General features: G+C 40.0%; 1 protein-coding gene across 3 annotated transcripts; it reads left to right on the forward strand.

Moving 5' to 3' along the window:
• Positions 1 to 2156: 2156 nt before the first annotated feature.
• Positions 2157 to 11974, forward strand: wu:fa25f02 (uncharacterized protein C11orf24). 3 transcript variants are annotated; one of them, XM_041996384.1, is made up of 5 exons: positions 2157 to 2305; positions 6384 to 6481; positions 6526 to 6548; positions 7907 to 8075; positions 8787 to 11974. In XM_041996384.1, exons 4-5 carry the CDS (start codon positions 7919 to 7921, stop codon positions 9653 to 9655), a joined length of 1026 nt encoding a protein of 341 aa, XP_041852318.1. In that variant the 5' UTR covers positions 2157 to 2305; positions 6384 to 6481; positions 6526 to 6548; positions 7907 to 7918; the 3' UTR covers positions 9656 to 11974. The 3 variants fall into 3 exon arrangements, 2 of the variants coding, with proteins under 2 accessions (XP_041852318.1, XP_041852317.1); XR_006011800.1 differs by lacking the exons at positions 6384 to 6481; positions 6526 to 6548 and having other exon boundaries at positions 2158 to 2305; positions 8787 to 10688; positions 10857 to 11974; XM_041996383.1 differs by lacking the exons at positions 6384 to 6481; positions 6526 to 6548 and having other exon boundaries at positions 2158 to 2305.
• The last annotated feature ends 202 nt before the right edge of the window (positions 11975 to 12176 follow it).

A 12176-nucleotide genomic window follows, 5' to 3' on the forward strand; every position in this document is an offset into this window, starting at 1 on the left:
GTGCAGACCCTCTGCCTTGGGGGGAGGCTGTCTCTGGGCTCTGGCCGCCCTGGATAGCCGGTGCCTGGCGGTGTCGACGATTGCCGATCTTGGCCCTCCGGGGCCTGTGCCCCGGGACTGCGGGGGCTCTGGCTGGGGCCTTCCTCTGCTGCCCTCTGGGTGGTTCAGGGGCGGTCTTCGGGGTGAGGTAGCTTGGGTTCGTGCTCCAGGACGGCTGCTGTTCGCCCGGGTCTCTGGACTGCCCTAGTCTGCCTCTAGTCTCCGTGGACGCGTGGTCACATTTGCACCATCACACTCATCTCTGCTCACTCCTCATAACTCATCCTCTGCATGCTGACAGTCACTGAGTTTTCCAGTGGGTTTATACACTAAGAGCTACGTGTAAAAGCTGAAATTATCCGTTTTGTTTCTGTACAGGTGTAGCAGTTGGGTGTGTGGTTTTAGTTTGCATTGAAGGTCGTTGCTTCTATCTACTGTATCTTTATCTCATCTTCCTTTTTTGTACTTTTCTTTTTAATTCTCTTCATTTTGTTCTGTCCCCTCCAGTAAGGTCCAGCAAGATTACATAAATTCCAAATTTAAATAAATCAATAAATAAATGAGATTATGAAGAGGAACCTTATTCCCATAAAGCTCCACTTGGCAACACAAAAATGTTCAGCACCACACAGCAGCCAGACCATCATTCTGTTTGCTACCACGCTAGACAGGACACGTTTAAAAATAAATAAATAAAAAAAATAATAAAAAACTGGAAAAGCGCTATAACATCCGTGATATATATAATTTGAATTGGATTATAATTGGATAACAGTGAATTGAGATGATTTAGTCATGAATTGGTGCTAAACAAATAAAGCTTAATTCAATTTCACACTGATGAATTATATTAATCTTTTACATGTTTATAACTGAACCCGAAATATTTGTTTTGCTTTCATGTCTGCAAAGAAGTTTGTGCTGCTTCATGCATATAAACAAATGTTTTCTTGACTGAGTTCTTTGCCCTTGTTGTCTGTTGTTGATTATTGAAACAGCTTCCATGTGATTTTTACAGATCAGCATTACACAATAGATATCACTAAATGTAAAAATTGTTTTGGTTTGAACAGGAAATTAATGAAATGTAACATTAAATGAATGAATAAAAATACTTTAGTAATCCAAAATTAAAGTTAAAATGAAATAGAGTGATACCTCAATGAGCAGCTCTCTAATGCCTCTGTACGCCACTTTGTAGTCTTATCTCTGTCATTTCTGTATCTCAACATAAGACCTTTAACACCATCAGATTTTCACACAATCCAGAAATGTGGATGAAAACCCAATTTAAAACAAAGAAAAGGGGAAAAAAAGAAGAATTAGTCAGAATTTTTTTTTACTAATGTTTTTACTAAGCCATGTATTTCAGGAAAATAATCCTCAATGATGAAATGTCATACATCTGTTAGTAGTAGAAGTATCTGAAACTATAGAAAAAGCTTTGAATATTAAAGTCTTTAAAGTTAAAACGTGAGCATCATGTTTTAATCAACGAAAAGGAATCCTCACAATATGCCCATAGAAAGAAAAAAGTATGTGGACCTCAGAAAAGAGTTAATGTTCATCAGGTTGGAGGCAGTTATACAGGAGGACAGACTGATGAAATACCTCCATTATCCTCTGATGGAGCAGGGAATGAAAACATGATGGTCGTTTGGTAATTTTCTGTAACCAGCAGAGGGCAGACACACATATCAGAGCACTGCCGAGATAAAAAAAAAAAGAATAAGAAGTTGGGTGTAACATCAAATTATGTGACCCGTTATATTGTGTGCTCTGTTTTAACCATCATATACATTTATACTGACACCAGAGTCACAACATTTATATATAGAAATACATTTTGTTAGATTTTCTTTAGCTATAAATCATATTATAACGTTTTAAAATAAATGTTGTACTATCATTGTTATATAGCACAACATTTATGTATGATTTATATGTTATTCTGTTCAATTCTATTATTTTGACTCGCTGTGTAACATTAAAGAACGAAAGAACTGTACTGGCTAGGAGTCGATAAAGTTTTGTTTACATCGTGCTTAAGAAGAAGAAGAAGAAGAAGAAGAAGAAGAAGAAGAAGAAGAAGAAGAAGAAGAAGAAGAAGAAGAAGAAGAAGAAGAAATTCCCTCACTGTGGTCACAGAACGTAATGGTAACCGGATCTAACACGACACCAGCCCCATGCTAACATGAGCTGCTGATCGGGTTCTACTAGTCAAGGTTGTTATCGTGGTTAATAACGTAACTGGAACGGATCTCTGGTAAGTCGGGGACACATTAACTGGACTGAAACTGTTCTGATTTAACTCGGGTTGTTGATTTAAACAAAAAGAAAAGAAAAACGTTTAGGAAAGGGTTTGTTAGCATTAGCTAAGTTGCAGTGTGGATGTTAACGGTAGGCTGAAGAAGAGATGTGTTTTGTATTTATTATTTTATTATTAGTATTATTATTTTATTGAAATAAACGGTGTCGCATTAACCATCCTGTGCGGTACCGTGTTCTGACTTGAATAGTTTATATTAAAGAATGTTATTTTGTCTATGCTGGTTTCTGGCTGCTAGCATCAGTGAAGGAGTTCAACTTTGGTGTTATCCATCTGGACTAACATGAACCTGGTTAACTTAAGTCATCCCAGCTCTGGTGGACCCAGACTTGTTCCGGTCCTCTGTGATCATCTAGACCCTCCTGGACTGTCCCAGCCTGAGTCGTTAGTGTTGGTGTAATGTGGGCTGGTTTCAGTCTGTGTAAATGGGTTTCTTGAGGTTCAGGGGTCTTTGATGGGAGGATGGAAAAACTTTGTTGGGTTATTGAGTTAAGAAGTTAAATGAAATAAGTAATTTGGTTTATTGTGCATCAGTTTTCTGGATGGAGTTTGGTCTTCCACGTAGACATGGGCAGTAACCTTTGAGTGTCTGAGTTTACTTAGTGGGCAGGTCTCTGCAGGTTGTTCCTGGTTTTGTCTGATTCACTGATTCCTCCAGAAACTGAGCTGGAAGTTTATTTAAGATTCAGTAAAAACATGGACTGATGCCTTCCAGCGACTTCCATTACTCCAGATAATTTTCCATTTTAAGACTGACAAACCTTAACAACAGAAACATGACTAAGCACACACAAAACTTTTGTTTTTGTTTGTTGACAAAAAAAACAAATCTGCATCTAGTTTTCCACAGATTTCATGTTTTAGTGACAGTCCCCTGAAATTTGATCAACTTTCCTTAGTTTTTTTTTTAAAATAGTTTAATAGGATAGGACCATGCATGTTAGTGATAACCTCTTCTTGCCAACATGACATACTACAGTGCAGAAGATGTTTGCATACACTAGGAAGCGACAATGCTAACATGTAGCGTACCAAAATGATGGGGAGAAACTCAGCTAAAAAACTCTACCGAGCTTTGGCATCTAAACCAAACACAGTTCAGACCCCAAGCAGTTAGTATATAGAAATGGAACAAAAACATGAGAATGTCCACTTCAAAGCTTCTGCTAATTTCTCCACTTCAAGCAAACCACACAAACACGGAGTCACATGACAGCAGAAACGCTGCTGATGACGGAGACGTCTGTCTCATCACTGTGGGACAAAAACTCTGTGAGCTAACAGAATCATAAGTCTGTCTTACTTTTGCTGTTTTGTGGTCAAAGGTTTTATTCCAGTTTTATTATTAAAAAAATTATCCTGGTAGTTTCCATTGGGACGAAGGAGGTTTTATAGTGAAGTATTCACTCCTCCTATCATAAATTATTGTATTATTATTGGGCTTCATTTCTTTCTGGATCCTCATGGTGTTTCTAAGGTGAATTTGGGGGCTTATACTTCGATTCTCCTGACTGACAATTGTTCAAAGTGTCCATCATCATCATCGGCCGCTGGCTTCCTGAGATTTTTACTTATTTATATTTACTTCTGGCCTTTTTAAAAAGATTTTATTCATTTAAATTAATTAATTTAATTTAGTTTTATTTACTATCTATTATTCTTTTTTTTTTAAACTTTTTTTTATGTAAAGCAAATAAATTTACATGTTAAGTATTTTTCTCTAATAATCGTTCTGAATGCAGGACATACAGTTTTTGCATCGACAATATGGACCTGCAATGTTCCACAGCCCAGATAAATTCAAACAGGTTTAACTTTATTTAATTTGCTGTGTGACACAAACAGGGACCCAAACTCCTATTTTTTCCCGTTCAGTAATCTCTTACAAAGTTTTCAGGCTCTTTGGATTTAACCCTTAAAACTCCAAGTCATTTTTTCAGCTTTTTTGTCTGTCTGTTCCTTTTTTATGTGAATATAAAAATGCATGTGGAAGCTCAGCCCTTTTAATCCCAGTCAACCCAGACATTGTTTTTCCAGGACAGCCTCAATGTATGAGGCTAAATTGATGTATCAGATACAGCAGTCTATAGGCCAATCAATAAAACAAAACAGAATTTATTACTAACAATACTTTTGTAGGAATAAAAATATTGCAATTGAAACAAACAACCAAAACAATTTACATATTTACACCTTTCCGCTAGCTGTTTTTTTTTTCTATCTACACCTGCTTATGGTGCTACTGTACACAACTGTCTCCATTCAGTTGGTTTTTGCCATCACCACGCATCCAAAACACCTTCTTGTCTTTATTCCAGCCATAGAGGACCATTAACTTTGTTCTTTTCAGACAGACATAGAACTTTCTGCTCACTTGTTGATCTTCGGCTGCTCCTGATTGGACAGTTTTCAACTTATTTTACAGTTTTTTCTTCTTCTCATTATTAATCCAATTTTAAAATGTCTGTTCGTCAAAAGAACTTCATCTAAAATTCAGATTTTTAACCCTTGTGGGCAGTTTTAATTTCCTAAGCTCTCAGGTCATTAGAGGACAAAAGTCCTCTCCCAAACTGCAATTAAAAACATCACAGATTCATTTTCTTTTCCTTTTTTTTTCTTTTTTTTTTTTTTTTTTTTCTTTAATCGTTCATTCAGCTGTAACGGAATAATAATTATAAATTATATTAATTATAAATAATAATAATTACATATTTGGTATTTTTGAAGTTTTTAGTAGTTTTTAAGACTAAGCCAGAAAAGTTTCCCTTTTAATGATCTGAAAGGTTGTAAATTTGTCCTGTTGAACTTTTTTTTTTTAAGAAAAATTGAAAAGAAAAGTCAAACCAAAATGGTGGCCAGAAATTGAGGGAAAATAATCGTAAAGGAGAAAGAAATCCTTATTGTCCTAGCAGGATTAAAAGAAAAAACTTGGATTTTCATTATTTGTAATAAGTTTCTAGACTTTATGTCCAGTTTTGAGGCATATGTCTCCATCCTTGTTCCACCTCTTGTAGCTGCAGACTCATGGTCCTGGCCTTGGTCCAAGTCCCGGCTGAGGATCCCCATCATATAACCTCCTTCTGACCACCACTCCTGGCTGTATAATAACGGCCACTAGAGTCTTTTTTTTTTATCTAAGACGTTAAGAAGTTTTTCAGTTGCTCCAACTTTATACTAATTTGAAGAATTCTTGTCATGTAAAATTTTCTGACCCCAGTAACATTAATGAATGAATGAATTTCTTTATATAGTTAAGTTTTTCTTGAGAAAAGATTTGATTAAATTTAAGGAATATTCCTGTGTTCCTCCATCAGCGCTGACGACGTCCAGACACCAGATGGCGGACTTTGCTCGTATATTCCACCTTGAACTTCCTGCTTCTTCACCCAAACTCTGATTCTCTGGAAGTTTTACGTTTTCCATCACAGAGTGAAAAGCTGGATGCAGATTGTCCGTGGTGGTGGTCTGCTGGTGTTATCATGTGATGAAGTTTTATCAAAACGCCCAAAATATCCAGTTTGAAACATGTCTGTGTCTCTGCTACAAGTAAGATAAGACTTTATTGATCCCAATGGAGACTGAGGGGGGGTCAGTAACAACAACAGTAGCAACAATAGTTACTATAAACATATTCTTAAATAAAAAAAAAGTTATTTACATATAATTGAGTGGTGGGAAGCAATGCAGGGTGATGACTGGGGGTTGACAGAAACTGAATTGTACTTTGGGTGTTATATGGAGCTATTATACAGTCTGATGACTGTAGGAAGGCATGATCTGCCGTAGCACTCCTTCTTGCACTTGGGGTGTAGCAACCTTGGGCTGAAGGAGATGTTCAGAGCTGCTACAGCAGGATGCATTGGGTGGGTGAAGTTGTCTATAATGGATGATAGCTTGGCCAGCATCTGTCTGTCTGCCACCTCCTTGATGAAGTCGAGTGAGCAGCCCAAGACAGATCCATCTCTCTGAACCAGTTTAAGTCTCTTCCTGTCTGTCTGTGCTGCTCCCTTCCCAGCACACGATGGCATACAAGGCTACAAAGGCCACAACAGTATCATAAAATGTCTGGAGCAGAGCCCCATGAACAGCGAAGGACCTCAGCCTTCTCAGCAGGTGAAGGTGACTCTGGCCCTTCATATGAGGCGTCTGTGTTGTCTGTCCAGTCTAGTTTTTTGTTGAGGTGAATACCCAGGTACTTCGATGAGTCCACTATATCAATGTCTGAGCCCTGGATGTTCACTGGTGGGTGTGTGTGTGGAGGGGGGGATATTTTCTGCAGAAGTCCCCTACAAGCTCCTTGGTCTTGCTGGTATTTAGGAACAGATGGTTTTGTTCACACCAGTCAATAAAATCACTAATGACCCCCACGTACTCCTGCTCGTTCCCCTCTGACACACAAGCAATGGCAGAGTCATCGGAAAACTTCTGCAGATGACAGAAGGGGGAGTTGTAGCTGAAGTCTGAGGCGTACATTGTGAACAGGGATGGTGAGAGTACCGTCCCTTGGGCGGCCCCCCGTGCTGCAGACTACCACGTCTGATTCACAGCCATGCATCCTCAGTGAGTAGGCTGGATGGTTTTAAAAAAAGAACTGGAGAAGTCAAAGAACGTGACTCATAGTGCTCCCAGGGGGCTCCAAGTGAGACGGGGCCTGATGCAGCAGGTAGATGATGGCATCATCCACCCTGATGCCAGGTCGGTAGGTGAACTGCAGCGGCTCCATAAAGAGCTGCAGGTTTAGTGCCTGTAGGAGGAAGGAGGGCCTTTGCTGGGGTTGGGGGAGGAGCAGAGCTGATTGAGATGAGCTGAGGTGCTAGGGGCTCCAGCTGAGAGGAGATGAGTAGAGAGATGGGAGACTGGTGGATTGGTGCTGGAGGGGGGCAGAGTCAAATCAGCTGAAAAATAGGTTAGCTTGTTTGCCAAGTCCTGATCTCCAGCAGTGACTAAAATTCAGTTTTAAGCAGAAACTTGTCCCCATAGGTTCAGAGTGGACTTCAAGTCAGATCATCCTGCAGCTTAATTCTACCTCAACACAAATGAAATAATCCATAAAAACCCAATGACAAGGTCTGTTAGTCTGAAAATGTGCTAATTTTATTCACCTGGAATATATTATTTCTTTCAAAAAAGTGATGAACATTTTGTTGTTCAGAGAAAAAAAAAACTTCACATTTCATGAGACAGCTGAGAGCGTTCAGAAATCCAGAAATGTTCTGGACCTGGTTTCTCACCAGACCACCAGGTCCTCCAGTACAGTTTATTATGCAGACTGAAGTCTGCTTCAGTGGGACAGGACAGATCCAGATGATGGTACAGACCTTGATGAAGGGACAGATCCTGAAGGGACAGATCCTGAAGGGACATATCCCAGTGGAGGGACAGATCCTGGCGATGTGGTCCCATGAGTAGCTTTTATCTTGCCATCATGGTTCTGCTGAAGTTATGGTTTTGGTTCTGATGTGTTGAATCAGGATCAGATGTTAACAGAGTCCACACCCTGACCTGAAATTAACTGTTTGTTGTATGAATTCATTGTAGTGTCCTCCAACCATGTCCCCGTGTCCCTGGAAGCTCCAGCTGAGTCCAGCAGTGCTTCTCTTCCTCCTCCTCTTCTTCGCTAACTCCTCCCTCACACTGCTTGCAGAACCAGAATTCCATCTTCTGAAACAGCTCAACACCACACAAGAAACCATCTGCTCCACTGGATGTAAGTAGGGAAACACTAATCTTATCTTCATAAATCACACACACACACACACACACACACACACACACACACACACACACAGATCTTAATACATACACATAAACACACCATCGATGGACTGTATATTGTTTTTTACAACATGCGGGACCTTGTTGAAATAAATGTCCACATAATCTTCAAGAAGCGCACTGAAACTCAAACAGCTGGAAGGGGTTTCTTCAGCAGCTGGCAGAGTTTATGAAGGGAAACAGCCAGCAAGGTAGGTGGAATTCCTGAAAGGAGGCGGTGCCAGGTACAGAGGAGCTGAAAGGAAAAAAATCTGACACCAGCAGCGCACATGGCAGAGCAAAGCCATCCCCCACAGTTGAAAAGACATTTGTATGATTGATTTGAATATTTTATTTCTTTTACATATTACACAATTCTCTACTTACTCATTTACATGTGCAATTTCCACATCACAATGGATCTTTTTAATCCCAGGAATCTGGAACGGAAAAATGCAGTATTTTAACATCATGATCAGAGTAACTTTTCTTGACGAATAAGTTATTTTAAATTTACATACCTGCAAATTTCCACGTGTGTACTAACACAATGATAGACTTACCTGTTCTGGATGAACTGGTTCTGCTAATGCATGCTTGAACTGATGCTTTCCACCCTTTGTTTTTCTGAGACGATTAATTAAAATAAAATTTGGTTTCCTAGGCAACAACGACACTTTGACCAACAATCCAAACCTGGAGGATTCTCTGAGGAATGTCTCTAGCGTTGGGGAGAAGAACCCGTCCTCAGTATCGGACTTTAACACAAGTCTTACAGGTACTGTGGTTCAGACCTCAGTGGACAGAGGTTCTGAAGGGGATGATGAAGTGAATCCAAACAGAACCGAGCAGGTCCAGTTCTCTCACAACTCTTCTTCACCCATTAACCTCACCACTGTCAACTCCAGCCTCCTGTTTACTGTGACCACCGTCGCCCCGTCCAAACAGTCTACAGCTGGACCAATGCTACCATCCAACCAGCAGTCGGCTCCACCCAAACCTCAGTCCCCATCAGAACCAGACCCTGGCACTGCAGCTGCTCCAACCTTCACAGCTCCACCCATTATCAGCCTGGTTCCACCGACCACTGTACTCCCATCAACACCGTCCATGACCCCCACTCTGTCTCCTCCATCTATGCTTCCATCTGCCAAAAGAACCACTACTGGTCCTGCTGCTATGATCACCGAAAACAAAACAACGTTGTCCTCGCCTCTAAGAACCACAACGGTAATGGTTCGGAACACTTCTGTTACCATGGTAACTGCTAGCAAAGCTGCAGTAACCAGTAACGCCACCTATGCCACAGTTGCCCCGGCACCAAAGGTTTCTGTGGTGGAAGTTGCGGGTTCTGCTCTGACCCAGCAGCTGGTGGACACAGCAGCTCTGCTGGCCGTCCTTGTCTTCGGCCTGCTCTTTTTCTTCGTCACCGTGGTGGTCTTCATCATGCAGGCGTATGAGAGCTACAGGACCAAGGACTACACCCAGGTGGACTACCTGATCAATGGCATGTACACCGACTCTGGGGTGTGAGGACGGCAACTCGCAGAGCCGGAGACGGGATCCTGATGGGAATGCTCTGGTGATGGTTCAGATGGATGGATGTTTCCAACACCACACTGGATCGACAGCAGAACTTGGGTTCTGTCGTCTGTTCTTTTGTCTGTTGTACTTCAGTCACCCAGACAAGCAGCGCTTACTGGGACCACATGTTCCAGGTTTCCACCATGAGTCTCCTCCTCCCCATGGCTCAGTCTGGAGCTCAGTTGTGGATCGTACCAAAGCACAACATCAAAAAATTTCAACTTATATCCCTTTAACAGAGAAGTGACACCATGTTAGGAAAAAGAACTAGTTTCTAAATCTGATGTAAATAAGATGCGACTTCCACTTTCTGACCATTAATTTACGACAGATTCCACAAAAAAAACAGAAACCCTGAACCTGAATAGTAATAATAATAATAATAATTATAAAGAATGATAATTGAATACATTGATTAAATAATGAGGATTATGATAATTAAAATGCGTGAAGAGCTCATCGTGTGGTTTTAATTTAATACCACTGATCAGCTGTCAGCTTCTAAAAATAATAATTCACATTTTGAATGAGATTTAAATGGCTTAATAATTCAAATTAAATCAGTTTTAAATTTTTTCTTTTTTTTGTTTCCTTTTGTTTTTGTTCAGTTTTCTTTCTCTCTATATGAACTCAGTTCTTCATCCATTTTCACACCTGAATATTGGATGAAGGGATTCCTATGAAATGAAGCCTCCAGGATGGAGCTTTTTTTGCATAACCGATGGAAAGAAAAAATGAAATGGTCCTTCACTCCAGAGTTCTGCTTCCTCTAACCTCTGGGACCCCGGCTGCTGGGACAGACCCCGGCTGAGCTGCAGGGCGAATCAGAAAACTCTAATCAAAGGAAACAAACAGGAGCTCAGAAGATGTAGTAATGGAGAAGTTCATGGACAATAACCAAACCTAAGATCTTAATTGTATTTCAGTGATTTAATCTTTCAGATTTACTGTTGTGTGACCGTCTGACATCTCTGAGCAGCAGGTGGGTTCATCTGGAAAAATCTGATATGTAGAGATTCACCGTGGAAAGATTAATAATAATAAAAAAAAATAAATTGTAAATCTAATGCAGCTTCTGTAAAAGTGCCTGGTACTTCAAACATGGCTGATAATTTCTTCACTCTGAAGTTTTGCATTCATCCTCCTCCAGAAGGATGGTGCTGACGTCGGAGCACGAAGACGTCTGTGTCGTTTCTCTGAAGCTGATAAGTTCGTCAACAGACTTTGTTCAGATTCGGATGGTGATGCCTTCACTTCCCGCACAAAACCAGTAAAATAAATCCAGTCCTTTCAGTATTTCAACTGTCAGATGGTTTTCATCTGCAGCCGCAGGAAAAATCTTCCTCTTGCAGCTTTTCCTCTGAAACGTGACACAGAGCCTGACTAAAGTCGAACATTTCTTTAATTTATGTATTTTAAAGATAATTTGAGATTTTCCACTAACGAATGTTTTGAGTTTGGCAGCTTGATCAGAATAAACCCAGTTAAACCAACTAACACTGGCTTGGAGTTCAGTGGTTCCCACAGGAACCGGAAATGTGGATGTTTTACTGTTCATCTTCTTTTCTTCAGTCTTAATTTCATCCTGGACTCTTTCTTTCTAGATAATCTCATGTTTAACTAAAAGACTGAAACGTTTCTCTGATCCAGACGACATTTCAGCTGATTTAAGACGTTTTGTCTTCCATGGGAACAAAGCCATATTTTTTGTTTTCTGAAAGATGAATGGTGACCTACCTCTGTGACGTTTCATTGATCCATTGATTTTTATTTTTCTATTACATTAATTTTCTTTCTCTGATTGTCTCTGTATCTCTGATAATATGGGATTTTGCCAAAAAAAAAATGGAAGAATAAAATATCCGAAGCACATTTTGTTTTGATCAAGCCAAGGGAAATCTGAAGCCATGGAGATGTTTAGAGAAGGAGAGCAGGTTTGAAGGTAGAAGATGTTTTCAGATATTTTTATCATGTCTGTAAAAAGCGTTTAAATGTTAGAAATGTGGTTTTCTTCCTGAGCCTTGTGTAAGACTGACTTGTGGTCTGCAGTTCTACTGGAACTGGTCTGAACGAGTCTGTCAGGCTGTATCAAAGTGGTGTTTGTTCTCCTGGTGGCAGTTAATCTGTTTCCATGATCCTGTGGACTGGTCAGACTATGGATCACGTTATGAGAGATGTCACCTGCCATGTGCCAACTCGATATTGTACTAATGCACTTTTTGAAAATATATTTTTATTTTGCAGAAAAGAAATAAAGAATAAAAATGATCCTGTTTAAGTGAAATCGTGTTTATTTGATTTCTGTGAGCTCTGCTGCAGTTAAAAATGTAAAACCATCACATGAAACTAGCTCCTGCTGATTAACTGGTTCTAACTGACCCATATTTTTGTTTTAACCTGAAGATTACTGCAATTTCAATATAACAAAAATCTGGTATTCACTGTTTCTTGTGTGCGACTGGGGACTCGG

This window comes from Melanotaenia boesemani, chromosome 10 (assembly GCF_017639745.1).
Source record: "Melanotaenia boesemani isolate fMelBoe1 chromosome 10, fMelBoe1.pri, whole genome shotgun sequence".
Lineage (NCBI taxonomy): Eukaryota > Metazoa > Chordata > Actinopteri > Atheriniformes > Melanotaeniidae > Melanotaenia > Melanotaenia boesemani.